The sequence below is a fragment of the Drosophila virilis genome, chromosome X (genome assembly GCF_030788295.1).
Source record: "Drosophila virilis strain 15010-1051.87 chromosome X, Dvir_AGI_RSII-ME, whole genome shotgun sequence".
Taxonomy (NCBI): domain Eukaryota; kingdom Metazoa; phylum Arthropoda; class Insecta; order Diptera; family Drosophilidae; genus Drosophila; species Drosophila virilis.
Genome location: NC_091543.1, coordinates 1,856,379 through 1,874,874, shown reverse-complemented (window position 1 = coordinate 1,874,874; position 18,496 = coordinate 1,856,379). Strand labels below are relative to the sequence as shown.

General features: G+C 49.5%; 1 protein-coding gene across 4 annotated transcripts in view; it reads left to right on the top strand.

Moving 5' to 3' along the window:
• Positions 1-11,447, top strand: part of ec (ubiquitin specific peptidase echinus) — a 78,289-nt gene extending 66,842 nt beyond the window's left edge. For 2 of the 4 annotated variants that reach the window (XM_032440386.2, XM_002058160.4), the window contains 3 exons: positions 5,069-5,362; positions 6,064-6,192; positions 6,261-11,447. In XM_032440386.2, coding sequence (XP_032296277.1) covers positions 5,069-5,362; positions 6,064-6,192; positions 6,261-10,703 — 4,866 coding nt within the window. In that variant the 3' untranslated portion in view covers positions 10,704-11,447. Of the gene's footprint in view, positions 1-4,459; positions 4,945-5,068; positions 5,363-6,063; positions 6,193-6,260 lie in introns of all 4 variants that reach the window. The other 2 variants (XM_032440385.2, XM_015169603.3) reach the window with 2 other exon arrangements.
• Positions 11,448-18,496: the final 7,049 nt, after the last annotated feature.

The window sequence follows — 18,496 nt, the reverse complement described above, 5'->3', positions numbered from 1 at the left end:
TCGCTTTGGCCTTTTGTCTTCGTATGTAAATGTCTGCTTGCCTGTTTACGATTACGATTTTGATTTTTTTTTCAATAATAATTAATTGAAGCTGTCGCGCTGACTGCGGCTCCGGCTCCAGCTCTAGCTCTGGCTCCGGCTGGTTGCTCTTTTCCCTAGGGAAAAGCCAGCCAAAAGCACGCGATGGCCCTGGCCAACACACAAAATTTGCATTGCGCAGCCATCAAAAGCAGGCACTTGTCAGTTGCAGTTGCAACTCGCTGGCTTGGCTGCCCACTTGACATGCAGGCGACGCGCCAAAAACAAAAGACTCAAGCAACGAACTCTCGACTGCCTTTTGGGCATATGTCGCAAGTCCAACATGCTGTTATTATTATTGTGGGCAGCCTTAGCGCCTGCAGTTGCATATTAATAGCCGTGCCACGCCCCGCGCCCCCCTTCCACTGCTGCTAAGCACAACAAGTGCCAACCAAAATATTTATGCTTAATTCTTGAAATGCTAGCGGCATGTTTGGCATATGTAAATGGCTCGACTTGGCCGCTGCCCACGCCGCAGCTCCAATTGGCAGCCGTCTCACGTGCCGCCAACAAGTTCTTTGCAATGCTTATTAAGCGCTTAAGGCTGCCAGGCCGCCCCCACTCCCCACTGCCCTGCCCCCTTAAGCTGTTTGACAGCCTGACAATCGATACAAAATCTGAAGCCTCTATTGTTGAGAGAGAGAGAGAGAGAGGGGGAGGGGATGGTGTGACTGGCTAATGGCCAGCTGCAGTTGTTGTTGTTTTTTCTTTTTGTCAGGTTTGTCTCACACATATCTATCTGTCTACCTGCTCTACCTGCCTTTGCCTTTTGCCTTAGCCTTATGTATGCCAGCTGCAGCTAGACAAAAACTGAGCTCTAGATACAATTGCCAATCTCAGCTGCTGCTGCTGCTGCTGCTGCTGCTGCTGTTGCTTTTTGGCTGCTGTTGCAATTGCGGAAGCAGCAGCAAGAACAAGAACAAGAACAAGAACAATGGCAGCTTGTGGGCCAGGCTAAAAGCCCCCGCATAATGCCATAAATCAGCAGCAGCAACAGCAACAATCATTTTAATAAATGGGAATATATAAGAAGAAAAAAAAAACAAAATAGAATAAAATGAAATAAAAATGAAATTAAATATGAATAAAAGTCAACGCAGGCAGCTGCCAAGTTGTTAACTCGTTTTTGCATGCAGCTCAAAGCGAAACTAGCTAAAAGCAGTTGTCTGTCTCTGAGTGAGTGTGTGTGTGTGTGTGTGTGTGTCAGTTTCAAGGACTGCCAGTAAATGTTGGCGCTGCGCAAAAGTCAATTCCACTCAGTTTGCCATTTGACAGAATGGTTTCAAGTGCTTGCCAGCCATAATTACAACAACAACAACAACAACAGCAGCAGCAACAACAACAACAACTAGTCCCAAATCCCGAGCTGCTGCTGTTTGTCTTAGCCATGACCAACAAAATCGCAGCTCGCAGCGCGAATGTTGGCCAATTGTTTAAACTAATTACAACAAAAGGCGCGCAATAATTGCAGGCCAAATCATTTTGGCCAATTGCCACATGTTGTGGGCGACAGGCTGGTGCTGGGGGCGTGGCCTGCCTCCCTGCCCGTCCAGCTAATTGAAAACTAAAAAGCGTGACGCACATCGCTTAACTGAACTAATTAACATGCAACTGTTGCTGCTGCTGACCCAACCAAGCAACAATTTACAATAAGTCACAGCCAAGTGCCTTCCACATGACACAAGCTGCACATACACACACACACGCACGCACACCTGCACACACACAAACGAGCTGGAAAAACAATTAATTTCAAATAAGCGCAGCGCCCAAAAAAAAAACTACACAACGGCAACAACTGTTTCAATGTCCACTTCCGTTTGACGGGCTTTTCCGTCAATTAAACAGTTTTTCCAGTGAAAAGCAACAAAAAAAAATAAAAAACACACACGCACTAAGTGCAGGCAACATGTGCTAAGTACAGCACTTTGCAATTAGCTGGAAATCCATAAAGATATATTTATATATATATATATATATATATATATATATATATAAATACGTTTATTCAGATTTAGCCATGTTTAACTATGCTAATTAGAGACTCTTAGAAGCAGGCACTCCATCATTTATTCAATGCGCATTCGCAGACGCATTCAATTCTCAGCCAAGCGGCGGCACAGTGGCGGCCAAAACAGTTGTCACACCTAGCACACAGGCAGCAGCAGCAGCAGCTGCCGCTGTAGCTGAGCGCCAAAAGTTGACTCAGTTGTTGCCAGTGGACAATTGTCAAGTGTGCTATATAATTACAACAACAACAACAACAACAACAATTGTGAATCGAGTAATAACATAACATATACACATAAATATATATAGAGAGAGATATGTACATTTGAGTATTCGTATTTGTATAGACACGCGTATATTTGGGCTGTTCGATTGCTTTTGTTGACTGACACAACAGCTTGAAAGAAAAACGAGCGTGAAAAACTACGGCACGCCGACTATTTAATACCCTCACATAGCTTTGCTGATATAGTGCTACGAACCAGTCGGTGCCGAGACATATGTTAGATTTAAGACTGGGAGACTAGTTCGCATAGAAACTGCTCAAGAATATATATATTTTTTACGGGCTCGGCGAGAGACTAAATTATAATACCCTCTGCAAGGGTAACAAACAAATTATAAGCTAAAGAACAAGAGCAACAACAACGACAACGACAACAACAATAGTTGTAATTGGCACTGTTAAAAGCAAAAGTGAAAAAAGGCACTTTAATACCATATGCCGCATATGGCGCGTCATTTGGACGCCCCTCTCGAGAGACGCCCCTCTCTCCCCTGCCACAGCCTGTGTCAGCTTTCAGCTTTCAGGGCGACGTCAGCAAATGCTGACCAGCAACAGCTCCAGAGGCCAACCCCAAAACAGGCCCCATGCGCTGTGTAACATTAGAACTGGCTCCCTAACTATATATATAAGTATATATAGATATATATATATAGGAAGCATTCAACTAGCGTCTGCCGCGTCGGCAGTTTTCAGAGACTTTGTTGACAGCAGCTAAATGGGGTATTTTGCTGAGCTCATTGTGCCAAATAGAGTTAAGTTTGGCAATAGAATTACATATAAGCTGCCCTGCAGCTGGAGCTTGGGCTAAGATACAGTTTGAAAGTCACTTGAAAGTCAATTACAGTCTTAGAGTCTTCAGCAGCTTTACAGGGCATGGATCAGTCGCGATGACGCGACTGTAATGTACTCCCTTTGCAGTTGTCAACTTGCAGTTTGATTTTTGGCACACACACACAACACATACACACACACACACTTAAAGGCTAACCTCGTGGAGCTTGAATCTTGGGGATAGCTGAGCTGGACCGGTTTTTTGGGCAAAAAACTTTCGGCTCGCGTTGCCAAAAAAAAAAATGGGGTCGTCTTGTCAAAAGCAAAAGCGAAAGTTCAACGCGTTGGTTCTGGTTTCTTTCTCTCGTCCTCCCCTTTCCATTGCCCCCCTCCTCTACTCTCCGCTTCTCTTCGCGCCGCATCCGTCGCCAGTCTCAACCTCTCACCTGTCGCCTGTTCGCCTGGCTTAGGGTGTGCCAAAAAAAAAAACTAGCCGCGTGCTGGTCAACCTGTGCAGCTGTTATCACTCATCAGGCGATAACGACAACGAGTGCCCGGCTTTGTCCGGCTCTTTGGCTGTGTGGTTCGCGTGACCAGGCGAAGTCCAAGTTCAAATGGGTTTCAATTGGCAGCTCGAGCTGGCATTTGCGGTTCTTCATGCGACTTCCTTTCACGAACCAATTGTTTGGGGGCTGACGCTTCACTTTTTCGCCTTACTCTAAATACCCTCGACGCATGGCAACAATGGGGTATATCTAATTCTACCACAACAGCATAGCTTGTTACTGAAAGGCATACAAATTCTGCGATAGCTAAGCTCATGCGATAAACACATGTGAATATAAATATGAATATGAATATGGGTATGAATATGAATATAAATGTTTAAGATCTTTCACTCAAGAGTCCACTGGGAGTTCCATAAACACGACAGCCGGCATGTTTGTAGGGTATTTGCCAGTCGAGCACGCACTTTTTAGCTGCTTACCTTTTTGCAGTTGTTTTTTTTTTTTTTTTTTGCATTTTGTCAAGTCTTTCGTACATGCACTTCCGTTTGACTACGTCAACGACTTTTGCATGTCGCTTTCTCACCCTGGACCCTGCGCCTAGCTCGGCTCCGTTTAGCCAGCCGCCGCATCGTTATCGCACTTAATGGATGTCGCCATCAGCGTCAGCTTCATTGTCATCATTATCATTATCATTATTATCGTCGTCGCGGTTGTTATCGTTGCCCTGTGGAGCGGGCGAGCGGACAGCGAAGCAAGCGCACTTTCGAGACGGCGTCAACTGAATTTGAGTTGTTCTTCTTTCAAGCAGAGCCGCGCCAGGCAGAAGCAAGAGCAAGAGCAAGCATTAATTAGATCGATAGCAGCTGAGGGATCCAATCAAGCATGATCAAGTTCCGCTACAAGCGAAAGGAGCCCAGCAACCTGGTTGCCAGCAGCTCCCCGTCGTCGTCGACCAGCAACAACAGCACAGCCACCATCACAGTTCCGGCCGCGATTCCAGCACCAGCTCCGACTCCGATATCTGTGGCATCGCCGCTGCAACAGCTGATTAGCAACAATGGCACCTTGCCCCGCAGCAGTCCCAGGAAGCTGCTGCTGGAGGCGGGCGATTGCCACAATCGATCGGCCACCCTGACGCGCCAGAGCAAGCCGAGCAAGCCGGGCAAACAGCAGAACGTCTGCGCCCTGGCCAAGGTATCCAGCAGCGTGGAGCTGGCGGTGCTCGGCTACAGCAGCAGCGGCAACGGCTCGACTGCCGCCGAGCGGGATCGCTGCATCAATGCGGTTATTGTAAGTCCCCATACGGCCCCATCCATTTGCAATGCCAAGCCCCATATACTAGCTATAATTCACATATATATATACACATATATATACTGTTTCGCTAATCTGTGCATTTCCATATGTGTGCCAGGAATTGTTCCAGCAGCTGCAGACCAGCTCGGAGCCAGCTCTGTGCCCGGAGCCACTACGTCGCGCCCTGGCCAGCGGCCCGCTGGCCGGCCGTCGCTTCCCACTGGGCTGCCTGGGCGATGCCGCCGAGTGCTTTGAGCTGCTACTCCATCGCGTCCACTCGCACATCTCGCCCGACGACGGCGACTCGTGCGAGTCACCGGCCTGCATTGCCCATCGCCGATTCGCGATGCGCGTCATCGAGCAGAGCGTCTGCAAGTGCGGCGCCAACTCCGAGCAGCTGCCCTTCACACAGGTGAGTCTCAACATCTAGTTAGAGTACGATATCGAAATCTTAAGAAATCTAACCAAATTGGATTATTAGAAAATATATACGAATCAAGTATCCTTCCATATAGCTACTCTTTCTTGTTAAAGATAGAACCTTGGGCTTTGTTCCCAGTGGAGCGCACTGCCAGACATCAAAGTTGATCACAAATGAAAAGGAGTTCTTGTTGGAAAAGAACGAGATTAATATTCTTTAGCTTACAACTGATATGCATGGCAACTTTCATCAGCGTGCGGAACGGGAACTTTGTCTAAGGTTATTTGTTAGGACTAGATTATTTTGTTGGGGCTCGTCGAGCGTGGGGCAGGTTTGTGGGGTAGGTCTTTTGAGGCCGCCTGCGAATAAAATTAAAAATTAAAATTAACTAAATTGCCAGCAGCTTTACTTGCCGTGCATGAATGGGGTTGGTGGCGCGTGGGCTTAGAACACCTGCGAGTCGGACGAAGCAGGCGCCCGAGCAGGGACCAGAACAGTTAGAACAGCTCGGCGGATCGGGTTGCCAAACGGGTTTCGTGAACCTGAACATGAACATGCACAGTCATTCGACCAGTTTCTTTGGAACACCCACCCAACGAGCGGGGCTAGTGTGTTGAGGGGGAGGAGCTCTTGGATCATAGATTGCATTTATATTAATCTTGTGCTGTGTGTTGTTCTCCCTCTGCCCACAGATGGTGCACTATGTGTCAGCCTCGGCGCTGACCTCACAGAAGAGCCTCGCACTGCAGAACCATCAGCAGCTGAGCTTTGGCCAGCTGCTGCGTGCCGCGGGCAACATGGGCGACATACGCGACTGTCCGGTAAGTAAATGCAGTGATTCTTTCGAGCAAAACAGCAGCTAATCTCGATACTCGAATTGCATACGCAGAACACTTGCGGCGCCAAGATTGGCATTTGCCGGGCGCTGCTCAATCGGCCGGATGTCGTCTCCATTGGCATTGTGTGGGACTCGGAGCGACCCGCCGCCGACCAAGTGCACGCGGTGCTCAAAGCTGTGGGCACCAGCCTCCGGCTGGCGGATGTCTTCCATCAGGTCAGCGAACAGCGCTGGGCCCAGCAGGCGCAGCACGAGCTGGTCGGCATTGTCTCCTACTACGGCAAGCACTACACCACCTTCTTCTTTCACACCAAGCTGAAGGTGTGGGTCTACTTCGATGACGCCAACGTCAAGGAGGTCGGTCCCAGCTGGGAGGGTGTTGTCGACAAGTGCAGTCGCGGCCGCTACCAGCCTCTGCTTCTGCTCTACGCTGTGCCCCAGCCGCCCAGCTCAGCCGTTGCCGGCGTCGCCGCCAACAATTGCGGCCTGGAGCTGACGTCGGTGCGACGCGCTGTTACGCCCAGCCCGGAGAAGCCCAGTCTGGGCAGCACGAGGCGCGCCATTACGCCGACGCCGACGCCACTGGCCACGCCCACAGCGCTGCGTGCGCCCCTCAATGATTACCAGAACCTGAGCGTCATCCAGAAGAACATCTTTCCGGCCGGGCCGGCTGCCACGACGACGGTGGGCAGCGACGAGACGGATGCCTATATCAGCCGAAAGACCGTGGAGCATGTGTTGAGCGCACAGTATCAGAATCTGAGCGTCATCCAGGACAAGATCGTTGCCGTTGGCGACAAGGAGGGCGGCTTCCTCAACCGCAAGCCCATCGAGGCGATGTTGAGCGCCCAGCTGGCGCGCCGCCAGCATCTGCAGCTGCAGCGCAGTCACAGCGCCGAATCGAGCTCGGGCCATGCGAGCGGCGCCTCCAATGGCAGCTCGCCGCCCAGCGACGGCCTGACCATACCGGAGCATCTCAATCAGCCGAGGCGACGCGACTCTGGCAACTGGTCCGGGGATCGCAACAGCGCCAGCTCCGCCAGCTCCACAACCCTGGACAATCCCTATCTTTACATGGTCGCCAAGCGGGGCGTTTCCGCCGTGCCCCAGAGTCCCACGCGTCATGCTCACGCTCACGTCCACGGACATCCACTCGGACACGGACACGGACATGCACTGGGCCATGCACATGGACTGCCCTACGATGCGGGCTACGACTCCTTCTCGCTCAGCTCGACTGACTCGTATCCGCCCAAGCATGCGCTTAATCCCCAGCTGGCCAAAATACCAGAGGCAGCTGCGGGTGCGGCTGCGGGCGTGACAACCAACGGAGCTGTCCATGCACACGGACAGGGACACGGAAACGGACACGGTCTGGCGCTGACGGGAGACTGCGAGAAGCTGTGCCATGAGGCCGACCAGCTGCTGGAGAAATCACGTCTGGTCGAGGAGTCGCACGATCTGGAGACGGCGCTCGTACTATGCAATGCGGCCGCGGGTAGAGCCCGTGCGGCCATGGATGCGCCGTACAGCAATCCGCACACGATGACGTTCGCCCGGATGAAGCACAACACGTGCGTGATGCGAGCCCGAAGTCTGCACCGGCGTATACTGGTCGAGAAGGGCGCCGAAAGCGAGGCGATGCCCGAGCTGAAGCATATGCGCGAGGGCAGCAACAGCTCCGTGAAGCATATGCGTCAGAACAGCAAGGATCGAACGCTGGACAAGCTGGAGAAACTGGAGCCGAGCGCCGCGGCAGCCAAGAGCATCGAGATCTATGCGACGCTGCCCAAGCGCAAGAGTCCACTAAAGCCGCTCGCCACGGATGACAATGCCATCGAGTATGAACACCAGCTGGCCACTAGCCAGGCAAAGCCGGAGCGCGAGAGCCGCTCGCTGTTCGGCCGTCGCGACAAGGAGAAAGACAAGGAGAAGGATAAGGATAAGGATAAGGATAAGGAGAAGGAGAAGCGCAGCCGCAGCGAGGATCGCAACAAGCTGACGCGCGAGTTCTCGCTGACGGAGACGCTGCTGGTGAATGCCAAGGACACGCTCAAGAAGCACAAGGAGGACAAGGACGAGAAGAAAGAGAAGGACAAGAGTGGCAAGAAACAGCACAAAATACGACGCAAACTTCTCATGGGCGGCCTGATACGCCGCAAGAATCGCTCCATGCCCGATCTCACCGAGGCCGTCGACGATGCTGCCGGCGCCGCCGCCACCAATGCCAGCCCACATGCCACGCCCACGGCGCCATTGACCAGCTCCGTGGACGACAGCGCCGTCGGCCTGAGCCTGCACGGCCATGCCAAGCACGGCCACGCCTACAATGCCGCCTTGGCCATGAGCAGCGGCTACATCTCGGAGGGGCATTTCGACTACTCGAAGAACGGCGGCGGCCAGAATCCGCAGTCGATGTCGGCGCAGTCGAGCGCCAATCCGAATCTGGAGCGCAGCAAGCTGATGCGCAAGAGCTTTCACGGCAGTGGCCGGCAGCTGACCATGGTGCCCAAGGTGGCCCCGCCGCCGCCCATGCGAACCAGCTCCTCCCTGACCCCCCAGCAACAGCAGCAGCAGCAGCAGCAGCAACAGTTCCATCACGAGGCCAATCTGTCGAACATCTCGGCCATGAGCTCGAATACATCGATTAGCGAGGATTCGTGCCAGACGATCATCACGACCTGCGCCCAGGTGCACTCCGAGCAAAGTCCGCTCAAGGATCTCCAGCTACAGATGACGCCCTACGACGAACTCGACGGCCTGGCGCTGCCCATGACCATGCCGCCGCCCCCACCGCCGCCGCCATTAGAGCTGCCGCCGTATCCGAGTCCGCCGCAATCGGTGTGCCATTCGCGGCAGGCCAGCGAGGATTTTCCACCACCGCCGCCGCCCGAGATCGATCTGGAGCCGCTCAACCAGCAGCTGAGCCATCTGCACGCCTTGGAGGCGGCCAGCAAGCAGCAGCGCCAGCAGCTGGACTCGCTGGAGGGCACCACCAGCATTCTGGCACAGCTGCAGCAGCGACAGCATCTGCTCAAGTTGCGCAAGGAGCAGGCCACGCCCATGCCCGATCTCAGAGCAATGCAGCGCAAGCAGGAGGCGTCCTCGCCCAACAGCGTCCGAGATCTGGCCCATCGCTTCGAGCAGACCAGCTCCGGCAGCACAATGCGCTCCTATGCCTCCCAAGAGCTGCTGAGTCCCGGATCCAGTTCCGGCGCCCAGCTGCGCACACAGATGAACGGCCTGCCCAACGGCAAGCCGGAAACGGATGAGGTGGACTGTGCGCCCGTCCGACAGCAGCTGCTGCTGCCGAAGCCCAAGTACGAAATGTCGCAGTCGCAGATTGCCGAGGAGATACGCGAGGTGGAACTTCTCAACACAATGGTGCAGCAGACGCTCAACCAGACCAATTTGGCACCACAGAAGCGCGTGAAAAAGAAGAGCGTCTCGTTCTGCGACCAGGTCATTCTGGTGGCCACCGCCGGCAACGAGGAGGACGACGATTTCATACCCAATCCCATACTGGAGCGCGTGCTGCGCACTGCCCAGCATCCCAACGAGAAGGTCACTGCGCAGCTCATTCAGCAGCAGCAGCAGAATATGCTGCGATTGCAGACGGAACCGCAGCCGCGACACCAGCAACAGTTGCCGCCACAGCAGCAACAGTTGCAACAACAACAGTCGTCGCCCATGCTGGGCAGGCCAGATATGCAGCGTTATGTGCAGCGACAGCAGCAATTGCTGCAGCAACAGCAACATCAGCAACAGGAGCTGTTTCGCCTGCAGCAGCAGCAACAGTTGCAGCAGCAGCAATTGCAGCAGCAACAGTTGCAGCAGCGCACCAGCATGAGCGGCCTTTCGAGCCAGCAACAGCAGCTGGATGCACAGTACACGAGCATGCCCAGGCCCCCACTGCATCAGCTGCCCCAAAGCTATTCCGTGCAGAAGCAGCAGCTGCAGCAGCAGCAGCAGCAACAGTTGCAGCAACAGCAGCAACAGATGAGCCTCGCCTACTTCAGCAATGGCAACGTGGCCGAGCAGCCGCTGCCCTCGCCCTATCAGCGCGTGCCCCTGCCGCATGGTTATCAGCAGCAGCAGCAGCAGCAGGCCACAGCCGGCTACTATGCGCCCCCGCAGCAACAGCAGCAGCAACAACAGCAGCAGCAGCAGCAGCAGCAACAGCAGCAGCAGCTGGTCAATGGCAAGCCAGCGCAGAAGAAGGTCAGCTTTGAGCCCGGCACCAAGGGCGAAACGGAGGGTCTACCTCTACCACCGCCAACATCTCAGTCGAAGTTGTCGCTGCAGAACGGTCTGCCGGAGTCGGCGGCCGGGATCACAGCCATCATACCCACCCGCGTCTACAACAATGCCATTGTGAAGGCCTCCGCGAAGGCTGTCGAATGCAATCTGTGCCGCAAGCGGCACGTGATTGCGCCCGCCGTCTACTGCACCAACTGCGAGTACTATCTGCAGATGCTCAACCAGCGCAGATGATGATGATGATGCAGTGCATCCTGAGGAGAAGTGTAAATAGAGCCAAAAGGAAGCAGCAGCAGCTGCGGATGGCGGAGCAACAGTCTCTTTTATGTTAGCGCATAGATGTCCGAACTGTTACAGCCACGCCTACGGCCACGCCTACTGCACGCACGCACACACACACACACACACATGTTCCCAGCACACACACATATATGCTTACCTGTCCATATATATAACACACGTCGCTCGCAACGAACATTAACATTAGCTGCAAGAACAACAACAACACATGACTAACTCCATCCAGCCAGGCTTCCGCAAACCTCTTATATATTATTTTTATGCATATTTGCTGATTTTTTTTAATATAACATTTAAGTTAAGATCGTCTTTTTTTTTTTTGCTAGCCCTACGCAAGTTTGAAACTCAGCCGCTGAGCTTCCGCCGCCGGAAAGTTGTCGAACGACTACCGGAAGAGTTTTTTTTTTATACAATATGCCTTTTATATATCGTAAGCATTTATTTTATTTTACTTTTTTTTTTTTTACTTAATAAGCATTTAGACATATATTTTTTTTTTTTTTTGAAATGCATTTTATTCGATTGATTATTTAATAGTGTTAAATGTTTATTTTTACATACTTTATAACGATTTTTTAAGATTTTTCTTTACAGAAAACCCAATTGCACAAATGATGCGCGAAAAGATAAGAAACGAATGGTAAAAATGATTTGAATAAAGTAAAATAAATAAATAAATTCAAGTGTTTTAATGGGCTTACAATTAAATTATATAGCTAGGCTGGCTGTTGCCCGGCCTTGTCCGTGGCGTGCTTTAACTTTTGTTTTGCGAAAAGCGTGCAGCACGTTTCAAATGATTTTTCCTTGGAAAAGCCACTAAATATTCGACCTCCATTTCCACCAAAGAGGAATTGATTTGTCAAAAAGTGTAAAACACCCCCCAAATTAATTAAGGCAAAGAATTTTGAAAATCAGTTTGGGGCCAATCGGTTTTCGCGATTTATCCACAGTTTCGGATGAAATTTCACGAAATGCCGCCAATCTTGACATGCACCTACAGTGAAAATTTCTGCTATCTAGCTCTTACTCAATAAGTCAGTTAGTCAATCAGTCAGTAAGTCAATCAGTCAGTTAGTCAGTCAGTCAATCAATCAGTCAGCCCTCACTCGGTCAGGACAATAATTTGTATATGTAGAAATTTAGACAAATCCTAAGCCAATGTGGGAGATACTCCACAAACCGAACAGGAATAATTCTTAGTCTAAACTGTAAATCATTTTTAGCATAGCTTAAAGTGAATTATTTACGAAATAACATAATTTGGCTGACAATCAACATACTGAATATTGTACTGCATACTTTTAGGATGTAACATAAGCCGAATCGTTTTGGAACGTCATATCTCCGCGCGGAGTTATGACGTTTTGGAACGTCATATCTCCGCGCGGAGTTATGTCGTTTTGGAACGTCATATCTCCACGCGGAGTTATGTCGTTTTGGAACGTCATATTTCCGCGCGAAGTTATGTCGTTTTGGAACGTCATATCTCCGCGCGGAGTTTTGTCGTTTTGGAACGTCATATCTCGGCGCGGAGCTATGTCGTTTTGGAACATCATATCTCGGCGCGGAGTTATGTCGTTTTGGAACGTCATATCTCCACGCGGAGTTATGTCGTTTGGAACGTCATATCTCCACGCGGAGTTATGTCGTTTTGGAACGTCATATCTCCACGCGGAGTTATGTCGTTTTGGAACGTCATATCTCCGCGCGGAGCAAAGTCGTTTTGGAACATCATATCTCCGCGCGAAGTTATGTCGATTTGGAAAATCATATCTCCGCGCGGAGTTATGTCGTTTTGGAACATCATATCTCGGCGCGGAGCTATGTCGTTTTGGAACGTCATATCTCCGCGCGGAGCTATGTCGTTTTGGAACGTCATATTCCGCGCGGAGCTATGTCGTTTTGGAACGTCATATCTCCGCGCGAAGTTATGTCGTTTTGGAACGTCATATCTCCGCGCGGAGTTTTGTCGTTTTGGAACGTCATATCTCCGCGCGGAGTTTTGTCGTTTTGGAACGTCATATCTCCGCGCGAGGTTATGTCGTTTTGGAACGTCATATCTCCACGCGAAGTTATGTCGTTTTGGAACGTCATATCTCCGCGCGGAGTTTTGTCGTTTTGGAACGTCATATCCCCACGCGGAGTTATGTCGTTTTGAAACGTCATATCTCCACGCGGAGTTATGTCGTTTTGGAACGTCATAGTTCCGTGCGAAGTTATGTTGTTTTGGAACGTCATATCTCCGCGCGGAGTTATGTCGTTTTGGAACGTCATATCTCCACGCGGAGTTATGTCGTTTTGGAACGTCATATCTCCACGCGAAGTTATGTCGTTTTGGAACGTCATATCTCCGCGCGGAGTTATGTCGTTTTGGAACGTCATATCTCCACGCGGAGTTATGTCGTTTTGGCACGTCATATCTTCACGCGGAGTTATGTCGTTTTGGAACGTCATATCTCCACGCGGAGTTATGTCGTTTGGAACGTCATATCTCCACGCGGAGTTATGTCGTTTTGGAACGTCATATCTCCACGCGGAGTTATGTCGTTTTGGAACGTCATATCTCCAGGCGGAGTTATGTCGTTTGGAACGTCATATCTCCACGCGGAGTTATGTCGTTTTGGAACGTCATATCTCCACGCGCAGTTATGTCGTTTTGGAGCGTCATATCTCCACGCGGAGTTATGTCGTTTTGGAACGTCATATCTCCGCGCGGAGCTATGTCGTTTTGAAACGTCATATCTCCGCGCGGAGTTATGTCGTTTTGGAATGTCATATCTCCACGCGGAGTTATGTCGTTTTGGAACGTCATATCCCCACGCGGTGTTATGTCGTTTTGGAACGTCATATCTCCGCGCGAAGTTATGTCGTTTTGGAACGTCATATCTCCGCGCGGAGTTTTGTCGTTTTGGCACGTCATATCTCCACGCAGAGTTATGTCGTTTTGGAACGTCATATCTCCACGCGGAGTTATGTCGTTTTGGAACGTCATATCTCCGCGCGAAGTTATGTCGTTTTGGAACGTCATATCTCCGCGCGAAGTTATGTCGTTTTGGAACGTCTTATCTCCGCGCGGAGTTTTGTCGTTTTGGAACGTCATATCTCCGCGCGGAGCTATGTCGTTTTGAAACGTCATATCTCCGCGCGGAGCTATGTCGTTTTGGAACGTCATATCTCCACGCGGAGTTATGTCGTTTTGGAACGTCATATCTCCAGGCGGAGTTATGTCGTTTGGAAAGTCATGTCTCCACGCGGAGTTATGTCGTTTTGGAACGTCATATCTCCACGCGGAGTTATGTCGTTTTGGAACGTCATATCTCCACGCGGAGTTATGTCGTTTTGGAACGTCATATCTCCGCGCGAAGTTATATCGTTTTGGAACGTCATATCTCCTCGCGGAGTTATGTCGTTTTGGAACGTCATATTTCCGCGCGAAGTTATGTTGTTTTGGAACGTCATATCTCCGCCCGGAGTTATGTCGTTTTGGAACGTCATATCTCCGCGCGGAGCTATGTCGTTTTGGAACGTCATATCTCCAGGCGGAGTTATGTCGTTTGGAAAGTCATATCTCCACGCGGAGTTATGTCGTTTTGAAACGTCATATCTCCGCGCGGAGCTATGTCGTTTTGGAACGTCATATCTCCACGCGGAGTTATGTCGTTTTGGAACGTCATATCTCCACGCGGAGTTATGTCGTTTTGAACGTCATATCTCCACGCGGAGTTATGTCGCTTTGGAACGTCATATCTCCACGCGGAGTTATGTCGTTTTGGAACGTCTTATCTCCGCGCGGAGTTTTGTCGTTTTGGAACGTCATATCTCCGCGCGGAGCTATGTCGTTTTGAAACGTCATATCTCCGCGCGGAGCTATGTCGTTTTGGAACGTCATATCTCCACGCGGAGTTATGTCGTTTTGGAACGTCATATCTCCAGGCGGAGTTATGTCGTTTGGAAAGTCATATCTCCACGCGGAGTTATGTCGTTTTGGAACGTCATATCTCCACGCGGAGTTATGTCATTTTGGAACGTCATATCTCCACGCGGAGTTATGTCGTTTTGGAACGTCATATCTCCACGCGGAGTTATGTCGTTTTGGAACGTCATATCTCCGCGCGAAGTTATATCGTTTTGGAACGTCATATCTCCTCGCGGAGTTATGTCGTTTTGGAACGTCATATTTCCGCGCGAAGTTATGTTGTTTTGGAACGTCATATCTCCGCCCGGAGTTATGTCGTTTTGGAACGTCATATCTCCGCGCGGAGCTATGTCGTTTTGGATCGTCATATCTCCAGGCGGAATTATGTCGTTTGGAAAGTCATATCTCCACGCGGAGTTATGTCGTTTTGAAACGTCATATCTCCGCGCGGAGCTATGTCGTTTTGGAACGTCATATCTCCACGCGGAGTTATGTCGTTTTGGAACGTCATGTCTCCGCGCGAAGTTATGTCGTTTTGGAACGTCATATCTTCGCGCGGAGTTTTGTCGTTTTGGAACGTCATATCTCCGCGCGGAGTTATGTCGTTTTGAAACGTCATATCTCCACGCGGAGTTATGTCGTTTTGGAACGTCATATCTCCACGCGGAGTTATGTCGTTTTGGAACGTCATATCTCCGCGCGAAGTTATGTCGTTTTGGAACGTCATATCTCCGCGCGGAGTTATGTTGTTTTGGAACGTCATATCTCCGCGCGGAGTTATGTCGTTTTGGAACGTCATATTCCCCGCGCGGAACTATGTCGTTTTGGAACGTCATATCTCCGCGCGGAGTTATGTCGTTTGGAAAGTCATATCTCCACGCGGAGTTATGTCGTTTTGGAACGTCATATCTCCACGCGGAGTTATGTCGTTTTGGAACGTCATATCTCCACGCGGAGTTATGTCGTTTTGGAACGTCATATCTCCACGCGGAGTTATGTCGTTTTGGAACGTCATGTCTCCGCGCGAAGTTATGTCGTTTTGGAACGTCATATCTTCGCGCGGAGTTTTGTCGTTTTGGAACGTCATATCTCCGCGCGGAGCTATGTCGTTTTGAAACGTCATATCTCCACGCGGAGTTATGTCGTTTTGGAACGTCATATCTCCACGCGGAGTTATGTCGTTTTGGAACGTCATATCTCCGCGCGAAGTTATGTCGTTTTGGAACGTCATATCTCCGCGCGGAGTTATGTTGTTTTGGAACGTCATATCTCCGCGCGGAGTTATGTCGTTTTGGAACGTCATATTCCCCGCGCGGAACTATGTCGTTTTGGAACGTCATATCTCCGCGCGGAGTTATGTCGTTTTGGAACGTCATATCTCCGCGCGGAGTTATGTCATTTTGGAACGTCATATCTCCGCGCGGAGCTATGTCGTTTTGAAACGTCATATCTCCGCGCGGATTTATGTCGTTTTGGAACGTCATATCTCCGCGCGGAGCTATGTCGTTTTGGAGTTATTACCCGAGATATTAAAAAAAATCATCGAAAAACTTTTGATTTTCGCACCGATCTCGATTTTAAAAAGAAACGTGATGTAACCCCTTGCCATTTTGTCGATTTGGGTCAAAATTTTGGATTTCCTTTTTTTTGATGCCAATGGATAGAACTGATCCTTACAAGTCAAAAAAATTCAAATTCGGACATTATTTGTCCGAAATATTCAAAAAACTGATCAAAAAAGGGTTAACTTTACAAACGAATCGGTTTATTGGTCAACAACTTTTTTTAAGCCATCGATTTTGGATGCCATTTAATAGTAGGGGTCCGTACGAATGTAAAAAGGTATAACATTCCAAAATCAGACGATATTTACCCGAGATATTCAAAAAAAGCATCAAAAAAGTTTTGATTTTCGAGCCTTGCCCGATTTTGACAAAAAACGTGATGATTTGGAAGTTCATATCTGCGCGGGGAGGTATGTCGTTTCGGAACGTCATATCTCCGCGCGGAGTTATGTCGTTTTGGAACGTCATATCTCCGCGCGAAGTTATGTTGTTTTGGAACGTCATATCTCCGCGCGGAGTTATGTCGTTTTGGAACGTCATATCTCCGCGCGGAGCTATTACCCGAGATATTAAAAAAATCATCGAAAAAGTTTCGATTATCGCAAAAACCTCGATTTTGAAAAACAACGTGATGGATGATTTTATGGAAGGTCATATCGCGGGAGTTATGTCGTTTTGGAACGTCATATCTCCACGCGGAGTTATGTCGTTTTGGAACGTCATATCTCCACGCGGAGTTATGTCGTTTTGGAACGTCATATCTCCGCGCGGAGCTATTACCTGAGATATTAAAAAATCATCGAAAAAGTTTCGATTATCGCAAAAACCTCGATTTTCAAAAACAACGTGATGGATGATTTTATGGAAGGTCATATCGCGGGAGTTATGTCGTTTTGGAACGTCATATCTCCGTGCGGAGTTATGTCGTTTTGGAACGTCATATCTCCGTGCGGAGTTATGTCGTTTTGGAACGTCATATCTCCGTGCGGAGTTATGTCGTTTTGGAACGTCATATTCCCCGCGCGGAGCTATGTCGTTTTGAAACGTCATAACTCCGCGCGGAGCTATGTCGTTTTGGAACGTCATATCTCCGCGCGAAGTTATGTTGTTTTGGAACGTCATATCTCCGCGCGAAGTTATGTTGTTTTGGAACGTCATATCTCCGCGCGGAGTTATGTCGTTTTGGAACGTCATATCTCCACGCGGAGTTATGTCGTTTTGGAACGTCATATCTCCGCGCGAAGTTATGTTGTTTTGGAACGTCATATCTCCGCGCGGAGTTATGTCGTTTTAGCACGTCATATCTCCTCGCGGAGTTATGTCGTTTTGGAACGTCATATCTCCGCGCGAAGTTATGTTGTTTTGGAACGTCATATCTCCGCGCGAAGTTATGTTGTTTTGGAACGTCATATCTCCGCGCGAAGTTATGTCGTTTTGGAACGTCATATCTCCGCGCGGAGATATGTCGTTTTGGAACGTCATATCTCCGCGCGGAACTATTTCGTTTTGAAACGTCATATCTCCGCGCGGAGTTATGTCGTTTTGGAAGTTCATATCTCCGCGCGGAGTTATGTCATTTTGGAACGTCAAATCTCCGGCCGAAGTTATGTCGTTTTGGAACGTCATATCTCCGCGCGGAGTTATGTCGTTTTGGAACGTCATATCTCCACGCGGAGTTATGTCGTTTTGGAACGTCATATCTCCACGCGGAGTTATGTCGTTTTGATTGATTTTTTTTGAATATCTTGGCCAAAACATGTTCGATTTTGGAATTTTATACAATTTTGAGCCCATTTTAAAAATCTATATTTTATCCCAAATCCTTGCGAGTCGAAGATGTTATATTATGCCGAAATCGAACAGTATTTACCCGTTGGAAGTCTAATTATTGAAGGGCAATCCCTTCTCCTTCGACTTATATCATTAATGATATCAGACCTATTTTCTTCACTCGACTTGAACTTGCAGGTTCGAAGCTGGTCACTCTGGATGTACTCTGTTAGGTCAATATTAAGAACATTATTCAAAAATTGTTCTGGCCACATTGATTTTTCTTTTTAGTATGCAATTTGGGCAAAATATTGTCTAAGCTGGACTTTGCTTTGTTAATTTTTTTTCTTTCTTTTATTTTATGGACAGTTTGAGGCAGGTTAGACTGGTAAACCTTATGGATTGCCCCTGAGCGATGTTGCAACAGACTCCGACTGCGCGTTGACATTTGCATCTGCGGACCCAACTATGATAAT